Genomic DNA, 17,720 nt, shown 5'->3' with positions numbered 1-17,720 from the left:
CTTCCTTTATATCTTGACGAAATTTGGATAATCATGCTAAAAATGGTCATTTTAACCTCCAAGACACTTATGGTTAGAGTTGTTCCTTTTATGCTTTCTTCTATTAAAGGTTTTATTTTTCCTCGTGAAAGTGAAGCCACTACCAATAAAACTCAAAAAAGGAACAAGAAAATGACATCAAGTAACTCCTGAGAGGGGTTTTAATTGTTACAATAACTTTGAAGAAATGAACACCAAGAAATATGGCACTTAATAGGCTGGGCGGAATTCCTTCGCTTCATGGGGGAGCGCTTGATATGTCGTTTTACTGGAAACAAGGTATCCCAGGATTACTTATCCTGGAGTAGTTATCCTGGAATTAGTTATTTTACCTTCCGACAGGCATAAAATAACACTATAATCCTAGAGTAACTAATTCCTAAATTAGTTGTATCGCGATTTTATCTCAAACAAACAAAGAATAAATTTAATCACGGGATTATTTATCCCTTATGCCTCGTACCAAACTAGCCTCAGGTTACTTCGGAAGTCAAGATGAATGAAATCCCTCCACTTCCCCTTAAAACGATCGTAAATTAACTATAAGAAAGTGACGGATGCAAGGACCAAAATTGCTGCTTAATGCCAGTTGCTTTTAGTTATTTAGCTAGCCAATTTTTATGTGACAAAAACTTCAGATCGCAACCTTCAAAGTTCATTCGTGCAATCTTCAAGTACGTCTCTCCTCCTACAGCCTTTCATAAACCAATATCTTTAAGCTATATAATGGTATGTCAAGAAGTTATGGGCGCCAAACAAGTATTGTCACGGGAGACCAACAGGCAGCAGTCTAAAACATCTAGCGCAAATTATGCAGATAAAGAAAAAAAGAAATTACATTTTGCAATGGGAAAATTAAACAAACAATAGCATAATATGGTAATAAAGATAACACAGAGAAGATGTACAGACCAGAAGACACAAAGAACTATCCATAATTATGTACATGTTTAGCAAAATGTACAAACTTAATAGCATCTTATACAACTTCAAAGCCGAGATACTACATTTGAAAGCAAAATAACAGCTAATGGAGAAGGCAGAAAGAAAATTTGTCTGTTCATTTTTTTTTTTTTTTTTTTTGGTTCTTAAATAAGTAGGGAAGGCAGAAAGCACCCGAGCAGTAGGAACAAGGCCTCCTGCATCAACATCCTTTACTCAGTAGCCATAAATAAAATGTGCAGTTTACATCTTTACGTCAATCCATCTTTCACTCCCAAGTGAATGAAATAATAGAATTGGCAAGACCAGATTCCTCAAAGGTTAAGTTGCTATCGTACTCCAAAAACTTCGATGCACCTGGGATGGCTTGCGTGAATTTGAAAGGCCTTGTCTTGGCTTCCTCGAGCTGAGAAGAACAGAAGGACCATAGCAGCTGAAAAGAGAAAAGATAGCTTAAGGCAGAGGACTTCAATTAATCATATTTGTAAAGGTACCACAAATTGTATCAAAAGAAGAGGATATCACTACACGACTAAAGAGTGTCGTGCCTTTATCAGATAAAGTTTCGTTTTCTTATATTATATGGTAACTAAGATGCCGTATCTTCGTCAGCTTGGGAGATTCAACTTCTGTTAATGTAAATATCATACGCTGAACTCTTTCAACAGAATTTGTATCTCTCTATATGCCAAGAACATTTTTCACACGAAAAGGGACAAAGCTGACATGTAAGCCTCTACAAGACTGGACTCTGGAAGATCACATCAGAATAAACCACAAGCCAAACCAGAGAGGAATCAACTCTACAAAACAGAAAAATTAAAATAAAGCTTTACCTTGATTGAGTCGGTTCGTAAAAAATTCCTTTGAAGCCTGCGGCCATCAGGAAAGCGAATTGCAACTCTGCAGAGGAGGTTCTTGTCACCCTTGGGTTCTTCAGGTAGAGGAGAATAACAAGGCTTCTTTATCAACTGCTCCTCTTTTACATCATCACTGACTTCATTAGTCTCTTTAGTGGCAACTGAACCGTGATCTTCTATGCCTTCCATAGAGACTGCCAGTGCTCGTTGTAGTTCTTCATCCTCTTCTCCAATTTCATCTGCACAAAACAAAGCATTATAAAGGAGATTCAATATGGATTTGGTAGGTATCTGCTATTTATATTTTCTGTTCTTTTCTATTTTTATTGGGTGGAGGTGACGGTTATCAACTTGAGATATGTGCAATGTGGCTGCTGGTCAAGACAAAGAACTCTTAGTCTATACGCAGGTAAGTTACATACACTCTGCAGTGATGTAGTGGCTGAGGTGGATTGCAGACGCAACTCATTGCATGATAAGGTTTAAATCAAGATGAAAGATACAGAGACTTCGCTAACTGTCATGATCTCTTTACATGTGTTTCGAAGCCATATTATGAAGCTGGAGTGTCACCTCACCGAAAAGTTTCTCTTTGCCTTTGCAATATTAAGCTCTACGCAAAACACCGAAACCTTTTTCTTTGTATAACCCGACTAAACAGCATTAGAAAAACATTATACTTACTCTGAGGTTGAGGTTGAGGTTGAGGTTGAGGTTGACGAGGTTCTTGAGGAGTTTCTCTAGGTCGTTTATGAGATAGATTAACATGAAATTCTGAGGGGCTAGCATCCATGAAAGATAGAAGATCCTGCATCAGAATACAACAATATATCGGTTCCCCTCAGTCATGTTAGATGGCCATAAACAAAGAGTTATTCGACTCCTAGAACTTATGTAGGAAAACAGACCACGGTAAAGGAACAACAACAAACCTCCAGCAAGGTCTCTGGCTGAACCATTCCACGCCAAGAACGCATCTTCTGACCAGTTATAGGATCAATTACCAATACAACAGGCATAGAATCTAACTTGTAGTACGTGCAAACTTTGCTGCCCTCTTCAGTATCATCATACACCTGCATGCAAACAAGCAAAAAAGAACAGTCAGTGAAATAGAAAAGACATTTCAGAGTTTTAATCACTCTTGACTCAAACGCCAAAAAAAGGGAAAACACGGAAGTAATCAAGCAACTACTTTCGGAATCATGCAGCCAATAACGTGATAAGAGTAGTTTAGTCCTTTGGGACACCCAGTAAATGACAGTAATTTAGTAGCCCCTCCCTAAAATCACCCCAAATAGAACAAAGGAGACTGCCTTTATCCTTTCTGTCATATTTTCATTTTCCACATAATACTCTGGATTACACCTATTGGCTCTTTCAAGTACGAAGCCAAGATTGTGAGACATTCTACCAGATGTTTAGCATGAATATATTAGCTGAAACTTTGCCCTATCAATGGAACAGTTCATAGGTCCATTTAGTAAAAAAAGACAGCCGGTGCACTAAGCTCCTACTATGCGCGGGGTCCGGGGAAGGGCGGGACCACAAGGGTCTATTGTACGCAGCTTTCCCTGGGTCCATAGGTCCATTTAGTCTGTTAAAAATGTTACTCACACTAATAACTGTTTCCAAGTTCTCTCAAGAACTCTCAACTCTTACATCTTACAATGTACGCTAGTCAATTAAGGTCTCCAACCATTTACCCAGGCACCTTTAGAAGTGTAAGGACTGCATGCCATGCATTCATTTGAGTGAGTGCGGAACCATCATGTTTTCCTGCTTTCTTTCGCTGTTCAAGCTCAAGGCTAAAGAAGCTCACGTATTACAAACTTAAAATGGGTGGTGGCACCATAAAAGCTCGCACTTTAGTCAGTCACATTAGCATTACATGCAGAAAAGTACGCATATAGTCTGTTGTTCTTTTCTTTCTTTCATGACCAGAATATTCATTTCATATCGTCTAACATGATGACATACAGAGCCAAATTTCTACCAGACTTCAGCACAAGAAGTTCTAACAAATTTAGTGACCTCTGGAGGATATATCTAGCAAATGTACTAGTTACCCATAATGGCAACATTGTCAAAAGGTCAGCCCCATGTGTAGATAAGCATAATAAAGAGATAATGAAATGAGTACTTGATTTATTGTAAGCAGATAATAGATGAGACACACAGGTAAAACTGCATGTAATTCTGATTACAGAACTAGTTTAAAAGAAAGAAATAGCACCAACCTGCCAGAAGATGAAGTTACTTTTGATAGTCTGAGCAACAGCCTCATTAGCCCAAGTGTCTCGGTTAAGCTTCAAAAGCAGGTTACACAAACCAAAAGTGAGTCAAGCACATAACAATGAAAATAGCATATTGTGTCAGCTACAACGTCCCCAGTATCTTTGTTTAAAGAGGGAGATGGCAAGAGACATACCATATGTGAGCTGAATTCACGCGTGGATTGCATATTCACCAAGAGCCATTTGTTCTGCGCTCTAGCAGCATCTTTCGCCTGCAATTAAGTAGGATCCAAAGTAATTAGTTTAACAGTTAAAACAAGAGAGAAGCAACCATTGACCACAAGATCTTGTTCTTCTCCACAGTTTAGAACAACCAGCTTGATAGACATAAAACACAGGGGTTAAGAATCAGTTCAATCCAGTAAACTAGTACTAGGCCTCCAGAACATTAATAAAGATGGCTACTCAACTTAGTTTTACTTTTAAAAGGAAAAAATGATCCATTTCATAGATCCTAAGTTCCTAAAATTATCCTACTTCTTCTTGAAGCTTCAAAATATCCCCATACATAGAGATAGTAGGCTACTCCTTAAGGAAAGATACTTGTTCTTATAAGAGTCCCTACTTTAGTATATTTATCGTATATGGTTTGTGCTTTAAGTTTTCTTTTCTTTTCTTTTTGATTACTTTTGTGCTTTTAGTTATTAATGCAAATACCCTTTAATCAACAACCAAAAAAAAAAAAAAAAAAAAAAAAGAACTCGTAGGTGGTAAGTAAAGCTATGGACTGGGTTCTCACTCTAAGCCAGTACCAGTAATTTGAAAAAAACGATAGACATCTAGCGCATTCACTCGTTTTTTCTTTCTGATAGGCCAACTCAAAGAGGGAAATGCTCGCATGATAGCAAATTACTAGTAAAAGAATATGGTCACTAGGATAAAACAAAAGGTAAATAAGCAATGCTAGAAGCACAATAAGAAGAAAAAAAAAAATTAACATCTAGCCGTCTACTTGATGGAAGGAACAAAAGTAACCCAACTTCACATAAGTTGTGAGGGGGGAAAACTTCTTGTTACTAGTTAGTTTTGATTTTTGAAAAGCCACAACATTATAAGATTCTTTGGCAAACATATGGATTTGACACTCCTCTACTCGCTAGTTGCCAGAAAACACCTTGAATAAATTTTAAAATTATAAATCACGAGAAGTCCTCGCAAGAGCAACAAGGCCGAGGAAAATCACCGCAGAAACAAAGTTTTACTTAAGAAGGAAATGAATAATACTTGATTAAAAAAAGAAAGAAGGAAACTGAGCAACAATTTCCAGTAATAAGATCCATCTACCTTCTCAAAAGGCCCATGGTACATCAAGCCAAAAGGAGGACGATACAAAGAAGCAAGATTATCTTGAGCAGCATCTGCTGTAGAAGTAGAACGTGTATCCGCCTCCCAGACTCCTGGACGCTTCATTTCCTGCTCAAAGTTGCGGAAGGGAACTACTAGATGAGGTTCACGTGATGAACCTCCCATTCCTGATGAACTAAAGCACACAAGAAACCCAATTAACAAAAGAAGGGTACCAATGGAAGGGGGAAGCAACTTAAAAAGAAAAATTAAAAAGTGAAACGTCAAGAGAAGTCCCAGACTCCAAAGCAATGCACACAACCGCTAGTATTCTTTGTCAGGACAGTCAATTAGCAATTTTCAATATCTAAGGCACGTACATCATGGACTCACACTCCATATATTCCAAAAAAGGGGCAAGAAAGAGCCATACCATTAGTGAAGGAGGTATCATAGTCAAGTTGTTTGCACTGAGAGAACAATGAGTACAGCTCATAGTACAACTTGATCGCATCACAACCATAATAATAAAAAGAGAAAGACAGGACGAGGAAGAAGAAGACCACAGTAGGTTTTAATTTATAAGCAGCATCAATTATTCCGAGTGCTAGATATCAATAATAATGAGGAAATGAATTTTTCCCTGGATAAATATCTACATGAGGGAACTTTATGATGCCTCACATAAGACAAGAGTGTCGAACTACTCTTATGCAGCATAACAAGCAGAGAACTACAATCCTGAATCACTGCAACCAGCTTGATCTGTATTCTACTTTTGTCTTAAAAAAATCGCGTTCTCAAAAAAAGGTATTCTCAAAAAAAGGTCAAAATTACAATACGGATCAAGCTGGTCGCAGTGGTTCAGGATTGCAGGTCTCTGCTTGTAATTTACTAATTCTATTATGCATCTTGTTTCCATATGTATAAGAACAATGGTCTGAACTTTTCCTTTTGATAAGGACGATTGGAGCTTCTCCTATGTTGGAAGGCCACGGGTTACACTAAAATCTCCAAATTTGTTGTCGCTGATGAGCGTTGAAGTGTGCAGAGAAGACATGATTTCTAGAAGAAACCATATCCCCAAACCCCAAAAGTTTGAGTTGAGATGCATAATATTAAAGCCAGAAAAAAATCCAGAAAAAACACAAGGGAGAAAGATTGCTCTGGATGCACAATATTAAATCCAGAAACAGCAAAAGGGAGAAAGATTGCTCTATCAAAACCTAGAGGATTGGTGTGATGGAAAAAATATGAGGGAAAAGAGTAACTCTGAGACAGAACAACTTTGTTTGGATACGATTTTTTGACAAGGATTGTTTGGATACGATTTTGCTTGTTTCTGTTAATAATAAGGAAATATTTGTGACTTTTAGGCTAAAAGCAACTTCCAAAATCAAAACTTTGTAAACTAAGGAGCCGTTTGGACATGGTTTGAAACCATCAGATGAAACCATGTTTGGACATGCAATTTGGATTTCTTAAGCTGTATTTTTTCTTATAGACATAAAAACCCCACAAGTTGTGAAAACTATCAAAATATTCTCAATTCTTATACAATCTTACCAAATGAGTAAGTCATAGTTCATAACAAAATTACTACGCTACTAGAAGGCCTTTCTAAAAAATACAACATCAATTGATCAAACTTTATTTCAATTAAAAAAAAAATTAACATGAATAGTAATGTAACTACTCTTTAATATAATCCTCCCACATGGTAAGACATAAATAAAGGTTGGTAAATGGTTGGTGGGAGTAATTGTTAAAAATATCTACTAACTTATGGGTCTTTTTTTTACAAAATATAAACTTATGGGTCAAGTTTTATATTTAAATTTTTGAAACCATGGTTTGAAACCCCAAATCATGCCTTTTTGGATGATTTGGGATTTCAAACCATGGTTTGAAACCATGAGATGAAATGCATATCCAAACGCTATCATGGTTTCAAACCATGGTTTCAAATCACATGTCCAAACGCCTAATAACAACTGAAGTTTTTTTGTTTTCTGTAAGCAACTTTAGGGTTTACGGTTTATTTATATGAGATGTAAGAGAAATTACAGCTTAACCAAACACTGCTTCTCTTCTTCCCTCTGACTCCCTTTTCAATCTACGATGTAAGCATGTGTTTGAGGACCCTGATCTTGGTATACTTTTATGTGGACTACTAGCATTGGACCAATCAAAAGAAACTGTGGGAGCATTTAAATAGAACTCTTTTCATTAAAGAAGCTGCTAATAACAATAGGTGCTACAGTGGATTTCAGGCCTTAGAGAGCACTTTTGGGTTCACCAACATATCTCCCTCATGGGTGTAAAACAATAAGAGGGGTCCAGAGTTAGGCTCAGGGACAAACAAAGTGGAAGAATCTAGTCTAAGATTGCGGAGGATGAACAACTCCCTTGCTTCAACCCAAAAAAAAAAAAAAAAGGTTCGAGCCCAACTTGAGAATGAAAAAGAAAATCGAAAAACAAACAAATATTGATCAATTTGCCCAACACTAAGAAAACACATTCTTACTCCTACAGCGAGGATATAAGTTTACTCCAGTGGATGAACATTGCTTTTACAGTTTCCTAAAACCTCACGTTCTTCATATTTCTAGCACATGGAAAGCTAACGTCCAGTAAAAACATGAGAATGAAAGAGAAAATGAGAAACAAAACCAAAAGGCTCACATATAGACAACCATAGTAGATTTGGAAGCATCAGAACTGGAACAGCATACCCATATAGTACGGCATTGTCATAAAGAACCTCCCTTTTTACAGGTAAAGGTGGTCGTACATCATCTCCATCGTCTTGTTCCAAGCTGTTGTCTGCCGAAGCTGTGGCTGAGTCCTTCACAGCTTCACTGGACCATAAGCAAAAACAAAAAATTGCATATATATATATATATATATATAAAATAAAAAAATAAAAAAAAAGACAAAGGAATAACTAAAATAGAAAGATCACACAGTGTATCTATATCAAAAAATACCTCAAGCTCGGGTCACCAAGAAGTGCATCATTTCCCAATTGTGGAGAATTAAAAGATGCTGCTGCCCCACCGTCGTTTCCGATGTAGAAAAGCTGAATTGCTTCGTCAAGCTTCCAGCTTGTTGCCTGCATGCACAGAATATTTACAATCGCCGCCATACAGTAAGTGGGCTCTAAAAATTACCAAAATGGAGAAAGATGATCAATCTCAATTGCACTATAATTCAGTATTCTGCATAGGCCCCTGATGAAAACAAGATGCAGCAAGAGCCAACAAATAGCCAAATCAAACGAAAGTCAATGCCATCAGTACCAACAAAACCCTCTACATTTCATTATCTGCTTACTTTTCCACCCATTGACTCATGTTACTACCAATACATGAAATAAATATCTCTCCACACCCAAACAACTAAAAAATCACAAACTAAGCTATCGGCAAAGCTTGTGGAAATTCTTTTTAGTGGTATAGAATCAGAAGCTCCGACAAAAGGGAAGGCTCAATTAATATAACGACAAGCAAAAGTACGAAATCTAATGTACAACTCTCATCCATCTATTTCTTGTCCTAAAAGTTGAACATGTTTTGCCAAACAAAAAGAAACCTCTAAATTCATTTTAACTTCCATAAGATTGACATAGAGCCCGTTTGGATTGGCTTATAAGTTGCTTATAAGTTGCTTATAAGCTGTTTTTAGCTTTTTTGAGTGTTTGGCTGGCCAGCTTAAAGTCATTTTGTGCTTAAAATAAGCTCAAAAAAATAATTGGGCCCATTTGACTTAGCTTATCTAAAGCAGCTTATAAGCTGAAAACAGCTTATAAGTAAAAAAAAAAAAAGTTAGACTACCCCAACTTATTTTTTTTAGCTTATAAGCTGCAAATAGCTTATAGGCATAAGCCCATCCAAACAGGCTCATAATCTCATATTTTAGTAACAAGATAAAGATAGGACATAAAATAGGGCATACATCATAACATAAAATCTAGGCCCCAAAGGTTCTAAAAAATTTCTACTTTTCATAACGGTTATGTCAGCAAGATTGCTTGCACCTCGACTACATATGCATCCTTGACTAGCGCCCCAAAGGTGCTAACTTTATCCACCCATTGCTATTGTAAATGGAAGGATCATTCAATTATCATTCCAAGTTCACAAATTTGTATACACTCAAACTATTATCTTTGTTCATTAATGAGTTATATGAGCCTAAAGCCATAATCTAAAAAAAAAAACATACCTTCATGGAAGACATCATAAATTTGCAGGTCAAGAATGAAATAAAGCAATTTCCAATCCAATTTTGAGCTAATTTTTATGTGGTAGAGCTATCATGGAATCGCTCCTCAGCCATTAACATTCTCCTTTACGAAGCTCGAATCTTTTTTTCTTTCTTTTAACAAAATAAATTCTTATTTATAAAGCTTGGATCTTTAACGAAGAAGATCTAAATAAAAAATCCCAAGAACGTAAACTACAGCTCAAAATGATTCATTTTATTTCTCAACACGATAATGCTGAAAAAATGAAACTTCAACCCTCTCAAAGCAATTAGGAGGTAACATCTTTATTCGGACTTCAAACATAGCAGAAAAAAGTTCAATGGTACACTAATCCCTTTAACTCAAACTAGATTTACTTCAAAAAATTTAGCCGGAGACTTAAATCCTTGATCTGCTACTGTCAAAAAACACATGCATTGTTATTAGATAAGTCTAGAATAGGTTTGTGATCCGTAAAAATGATTTATTCTGCTATCAAAGGCAATTCCATTTTTGTCCTGTTATTATTTTTGTTGTTGCTTGTACTTCGATCATCATATTATTTTGCTTTCTGTAGTATTTTTGCCATGCCTGTTTATACTGCTTTGAATTGCTTGTTCTTATCTCTAGTACTATTTGATTGTTTCTTTTACTATGATATCCTATTATCTTGCTGCTATTACTGCCTATTATTACTGTTTATTATTCCTGATGCTTTTTCATCTCTCCTTGAGCGGGGAGGTCCATCGGAAACAGCCTCTCTACCCGTCAAAAGGTAGAGGTAAGGTCTGCGTACACTCTACCCTCCCCAGACCCCAGCTGGTGGGATTATACTGGATATGTTGTTGTTGTTGTTGATAATGCTGAAAAATAAAACTTCAACTCTCGCAACGCAATTAGAAGCTAACATCTTTAACTCAGACTTCAAATATAGCATAAAAAAGCTCGATTGCGCACTACTCTCTTTAACTAGAACAAAAACTAAAGCTCAAAAATGATTAATTTTATTTCTCAGCACGATAACGCTGAAAAAATTAAAACTTCTATTCTTGCAAAGCAATTAGAAGCTAAATATAGCAGAAAAAGACCAATCGAACTATACGTAGTTCAAGAAATTTAGCCGGAAAACTTAAATCCCGGATCTGCTACTGTTAGGAAACACATAAAGCCAAATACATGCATTAGTGATATTAGATAAGTCTAAAATTAGATTTTTTGAAACACTTAGAAGCTTACATCTTTAACTTGGACTTCAAATATAGCATAAAAGAGCTAGATGGCAAGTTACTCTCTAGAACTATACGTAGTTAAAGACAACTCCAAATCCATAATTGGAGACTTAAATCCTAGATCTGCTACTATTAGGAAACACATTAAGCAAAACACATGCATTGTGATTTAGGTAAGTGATTAATTTTACTTCTCAACACGATAATGCTGAAAAAAATTAAAACTTCAACTCTCGCAAAGCAATTCGTGTTAGGTCTAACTCCTATTACTTTGGCTGGATTATCCCTAACTGCATAGAAGCTAACATCTTTAACTCGGACTTTCAAAATAGCAGAAAAACCTCGATTACACAGTACTCTCATTAACCAGAATTAAACGTAGTTAAAACAAAAATTAGATACACACAGCTAGACTTAGTTAAAACAGGTGCAATGAGATATCAGATAAGTATAGATTAGGTTTTTTTAACCTCAAGATATAAAAATGATTAATTTCTTTTCTCAACACGATAATGCTGAAAACAGAAACTTTTAACTCTCGCAAAGCAATTAGAAGTTAACATCTTTAACTCGGACTTCAAATATATCAGAAAAAAAATATCAGAAAAAAGCTCAATGATACACTACTCTCTTTGACTAGAACTATAATTAGATGAAAAAAAATGCCGGAGACTTAGCTATTGTTTGGCCATAGATTTTGGAAATTTATCTTCAAAATATTTTCAAGTTTGGGAGAAATTTCACTTCCACTCACAAAACTTCAAATTTTTTCCAAGTAAAATGCATGTCCAATCCTAACACAACTTCAAGTTCCAAAAATCACAACTTCAAAAACTCAAATTTTCAAGTTTCAAGTTTCAACTTCAAAATCTATGGCTAAACGGGGAGCTTATAAATCCTGGATCTACTACTGTCAGGAAACACATAAAGCAAAATACATGCATTGTGATATTAAATAGGTCCAGAAATAGATTAATTTTATTTCTCAACACAATAATGCTGAAAAAATAAAACTTTAACTCTCGCAAATCAATTAGAAGCTACCATCTTTAACTCGGACTTCAAATATAGCCAAAAAAAGGCTCGATAACACACTAATCTCTCTAATAAAACTATAAGTAGTTCAGAAAATTTAGCCAGAAAACTTAAATCCTGGATCTACTAATGTTAGATAACACATAAAGCAAAACACATGCATTGTGATATTAGATAAGTCTAAAAATAGGTTTATTATAACCTGGAAGAAAAACTAAAGCTCGAAATGATTAATTTTATTTCTCAACATGATAATGCCGAAAAAATAAAACTTCAACTCTCGCAAAGCAATTAGAAGTTAACATCTTTAACTTGAACTTAAAATATACCCGAAAAAACCGCGACTACACAGTAATCGTGGATCTGCTACTGTTAAGATACACATAAAGCACAATACATGCATTGTGATATTAAATAAGTCTAGAATTAGGGTCTTTTTTGAAACCTGGAGGAACTGTTTGGCAGTATCGGCGGTTTGACCATTGGCAATTTCGACAAAAGAAGAAACTAGAGCTCAAAATCATTAATTTTATTTCTCAGACGATAATGCTGAAAAATTAAAACTTCAACTCTCGCAAAGCAATTAGAAGCTAACATCTTTAACTCAGACTAGAACTATAAGCAGTTCAAAAAAGTTAGTCGGAAAACTTAAATCCTGGATCTACTACTGTCAGGAAACAAATAAAGCAAAACACATGCATTGTGATATTAAATAAGTGATTAATTTTATTTCTCAACACGATAATGCTGTAAAAATAAAACTTTTTAACATCTTTATCTCAGACTTCAAATATAGCTATTAAAAAAAAAAAAATCGATAACACACTAATCTCTCTAATTAGAACTATAAGTAGTTCAAAACATTTAGCCAGAAAATTTAAATGCTGGATCAACTAATGTTAGGTAACACATAAAGCAAAACACATGCATTGCGATATTAAATAAGTCTAAAATAGGTTTCTTATAACCTGGAAGAAAAACTAATTCTGAAAATGATTAATTTTATTTCTCAAAACAATAATGCTGAAAAAATAGAACTCCAACTCTTGAAAAGCAATTAGATAAGTCTAAAATTAGGTTTTTTAGAACTCCAGAAATAAAAATGATTATTTTTATTTTCTCAACACGATAACGCTGAAAATAAAACTTCAACTCTCGATAAGCAATTAGAAGCTAACATCTTTAACTCGAACTTCAAAAATAGCAGAAAAAAGTTTGATTGCACACTACTCTCTTTAACTCGAACTACACATAGTTAAAAAAAATTAGACACACACTAACGAAGACTTAATCCTGGATACTACAATCAGTAAACACATAAAAAAAAACATATGCATTGTGTTATTAGATAAGTCTAGAAACAGGTTTACGTGATCCGTAAAAATGATTTATGCTCCTATCAAAGGCAATTCGGTTTTTATTCTCAACACGATAATGCTGAAAAAATAGAACTCAACTCTCGCAAAGCAATTAAAAGCTAACATCGTTAACTCGGACTTTAAATATAGCAAAAAAAAAGTTTGATTACTCTCTTTAACTAGAACTGTACGTAGTTAAAAAGATTTGCTTAAATCCTGGATGTACTATTAGGAAACACATAAGCAAAACACATGCTATATTAAATAAGTCTATAGATAGGTTTTTAAATAAGCAAAATGATTAATTTTATTTCTCAACACGATAATGCTGAAAAACAGAAACTTTTAACTCTCACAAAGCAAATAGAAGCTAACATCTTTAACTCGGACTTTAAATATAGCCAAAAAAAAAAAAGCTCGATAAACACTACTCTGTTTAACTAGAATAAAAACTAAAGCTCAAAAATAATTTAATTTATTTCTCAACACGATAATGGTGAAAAATAAAACTTCTACTCTTGCAAAACAATTAGAAGCTAAATATAGCCAAAAAAAAAAAAAAGATCCATCGAACAATACTTAAGCCGGAAAACTAAAATCCTGGATTTGCTAGTGTTAGGAAACACACAAAGCAAAAACACATGCATTGTGATATTAAATAAGTGTAGAATTAGGTTTTTCAAAGCCTAGAGGAACTGTTTGGCAGTATCGGCGATTTCGAGGATTAATTTTATTCATAAACAAGATAATGCTGACAAAATAGAACTCGAAATTGGACTTCAAATACATCACAAAAAAGGCTCGATTTCACACTAATCACTTAAACTAGAACTATACCTAGTTTAAAAATTTAGTCGGAAAACATAAATCCAGGATCTACTAAATACATGCATTGTGAGTATTAAAATAAGTATAAAATTAGGTTTTTTTAAACCTCGAGAAATAAAAAATGATTAATTTTATTTTCTCAACACGATAATGCTGAAAAAATTAAAACTTCAACTCTCGCAAAGCAATTAGAAGCTATAAATATCGCATAAAAAAGCTCGATAACACACTAATCGTGGATCTGCTACTGTTAAAATACACATAAAGCAAAACTACATACATTTTGATATTAAATACGTCTAAAATTAGGTTTTTTAAAACCTCGAGAAATAAAAAAAAATGATTAATTTTATTTCTCAACACGATAATGCTGGAAAAATTAAAACTTCAACTCTCACAAAGCAATTAGAAGCTATAAATATAGCATAAAAAAGCTCGATAACACACTAATCCTGAATCTGCAACTGTTAAAATACACATAAAGCTAAACCACATGCATTGTGAATATTAAAATAAGTATCAAATTAGGTTTTTTTTTTTAACCTCGAGAAATAAAAAAAATGATTAATTTTATTTTCTCAACACGATAATGCTGAAAAAAATTAAAACTTCAACTCTCACGAAGCAATTAGAAGCTATAAATATAGCATAAAAAAGCTCGATAACACACTAATCCTAAATCTGCAACTGTTAAAATACACATAAAGCAAAATTACATGCATTGAGATATTATATAAGTCTAAAATTAGGTTTTTTAAAACCTCGAGAAATTAAAAAATGATTAATTTTATTGCTCAACACGATAATGCTGACAAAATTGAACTCTAAATTAGAAAGCTAACATCTTTAACTCGAACTTCAAAAAAAAAAAACTCGATTTCACACTAATCACTTTAATTCAAACTACATTTAGTTCAAAAAAATGAACCGAAAAAACTTAAAATACAGGATCTACTAAATACATGCATTGAGATATTAAATAAAGTACAAAATTAGGTTAAAATACACATAAAGCAAAACTACATGCATTGAAATATTATATAAGTCTAAAATTAGGTTTTTTTAAACCTCGAGAAATTAAAAAATGATTAATTTTATTTCTCAACATGATAATGCTAACAAAATTGAACTCTAAATTAGAAAGCTAACATCTTTAACTTGAAATTCAAATATATATCACAAAAAAAGCTCAATTTCACACTAATCACTGTAACTCGAACTACATTTAGTTCAAAAAAAATGAACCGAAAAACTTAAAATACAAGATCTACTAAATACATGCATTGTTAAATTAAATAAAGTATAAAATTAGGTTAAAATACACATTAAGCAAAACTACATGCATTGAGATATTATATAAGTCAAAAATTAGGTTTTTTTAACCTCGAGAAATAAAAAATGATTAATTTTATTTATCAACACGATAATGCTAACAAAATTGAACTCTAAATTTAAAAAAAAAAAAAACTCAATTTCACACTAACCACTTTAATTCGAACTACATTTAGTTCAAAAAAAATGAAACGACAAACTTAAAATCCAGGATCTACTAAATACATGCATTGAGATATTAAATAAAGTATAAAATTAGGGTTTTTTTTTTTTTAAAACCTGAAGGAACTGTTTGGCAGTATCAGCAGTTTGACCGACGGCGATTTCGAGGAAAGAAGAAACTAACATCTGTTGTTCCGTCGCCGATATAACGCCGTCCATTTGCGGCTGTTTGTTTACTATTTATAGTAAGAGAGAAAATGGAAACCCTAATTTTTTGATGAATTTTAGCGAAGATTTCTTGTACAAGACGCTGATTTGATATGATGATATCTAGCGAGATGCTGAAGTGCTGGAATTGTTTCGATTTTTTCCTTCAAGGAATTAGTATTTATATGTCCATATAATTTTGCTCTAATTACAAGAAGCTCCCTTGTAGTTATTTTCTCAACACTATTATACTCCCTCCTTCTCAAATTATCCGGCTCATAATAAGTGTCGCCTTAGCTAAAAACACGCATATTAAGAAATAATGATGAAGTGTAAAATTTATTAAATTACCCTTGTGTAAAAAATATTTTTTATTCTTGATGATTAGAGCATGTATAAATAGTTCATCTTTTGATATTGGGAATCCAATCATCATCATTTAGAGTATTACTACTTCTTTTGTCTCTTACTAATCGTGTCTTGCATAGGCCAAAACTTTCATTTTCACGTGAAACTCAAAATTTGACATTATGAATCCAACTTTTGGCCTTGAGTAAAGAAACTTGTCATTTTTTGTTCAAGGGCAAAGATGGAAAAAACTAGTCAATATATGCATTGGTATCCTAAGGTGACACTTATTATGGAATAAAAAATTTTGCCTAAGATAACACTTATGATGGGACGGAGGAAGTTATACTTATTAGGAGGGGTATTGACTAATTTTACCCTTGTTTATGTCTAAGTTATAATTTCTTTCCATTTAATATTTTACTCCATTTATATGCCACCTTTATTAAGGATAAATTCCACTAAGGGTAAGATAAATTAATTGTGCCTTAAATTATTAAAACAACTCAAATAATTTGAGAAGGAGGGAGTAAGAGAAAGTCCATAAACTCTCCAAACTTATCAGTAAAAATCCCTTCTAGGCTCAGGGCATTGAGGTTAGGTGATTAAAAGTTGTTGTATAAGTGTTGAAAAGTAGATTTAAGTGTTGAAATTGATACTGATAAATAAATAATTTCGCTTTTTGATAGAAGTATTGAATTTAATAATAAGCGTATGTTTGGAAAAAGATAATGATAAACACTTTTTATGGTAAAATGACTGAAATATCATTAAATAAAACCTATTTACAAAAATTATAAATTTTAAAGTATTTTTACTTGAAAAAACTACAAATATCGGGGATATAATAGAGAGACAATTAGAAATTATGTTTTTTATTTTTTAAAGAGTATTTGAAGGTTAGAAAGGTATTAGAGATAAATTTATTAAAGCCTTATCAAATTAAAAGTATTTATAAGTTGGGGTGGTCAATTTATCATTGTTGGCTAGTTTTAGCTTATCAGTAGAGGCGAATTTAGAATTTCTACTCTCAACTAAGTGAACCACTAAGCCTTTTGTAGCATAGGTTCCAAAAGGTAATACTAGATATGTTTTCAAGAATTATACACATAATATACCGAGTTTAATTGAGTGACAATGGATTAACGTGACCAAAATTTTCACTTTGGCGTTTGAAAACCTAAGCCATCTTGAAACTAGACAACCTTTTGAAGGTGAGAATTACTTTCTTTAATATTAAAGTATTACCATATCAATAGCTTAAGACTTTGTATTTGTACACAGAATTAATGTATATATATACTCATATGCTTGCTATTCTTTTTGTAATATTGTTTCTCAGATTTTATGTTTCAAAGGACAAAGTAAAGTTATTAAAATAGTAGAGGACTCTTCGACCAAAATAAGCTATTATTTTAGTTAATTCACCAAAATAATACATTTTTTTGAAAATTTACAGGACTAGAATAAACGTATTTCACAGTAACGTATTAGACATTATTTTATTTCAAAAATTCAATGGGCAAAAAAGTTAAAGATTAACGGTGTTA

General features: G+C 33.4%; 1 protein-coding gene across 1 annotated transcript; it reads right to left on the bottom strand.

The window, feature by feature from the left end:
* Positions 1 to 944: 944 nt before the first annotated feature.
* LOC132045274 (plant UBX domain-containing protein 7) lies at positions 945 to 15,991 on the bottom strand. Its single transcript, XM_059435828.1, has 10 exons — positions 15,733 to 15,991; positions 8,413 to 8,537; positions 8,158 to 8,283; positions 5,423 to 5,618; positions 4,273 to 4,350; positions 4,082 to 4,150; positions 2,774 to 2,917; positions 2,526 to 2,649; positions 1,818 to 2,080; positions 945 to 1,414 (listed from the first exon to the last, which is right to left on the bottom strand). Exons 1-10 carry the CDS (start codon positions 15,832 to 15,834, stop codon positions 1,250 to 1,252), a joined length of 1,392 nt encoding a protein of 463 aa, XP_059291811.1. The 5' UTR covers positions 15,835 to 15,991; the 3' UTR covers positions 945 to 1,249.
* Between the last annotated feature and the right edge of the window lie 1,729 nt (positions 15,992 to 17,720).

The sequence above is a fragment of the Lycium ferocissimum genome, unplaced genomic scaffold (assembly GCF_029784015.1).
Source record: "Lycium ferocissimum isolate CSIRO_LF1 unplaced genomic scaffold, AGI_CSIRO_Lferr_CH_V1 ctg640, whole genome shotgun sequence".
NCBI lineage: Eukaryota > Viridiplantae > Streptophyta > Magnoliopsida > Solanales > Solanaceae > Lycium > Lycium ferocissimum.
This window is presented reverse-complemented; position numbering and strand designations above follow the sequence as displayed.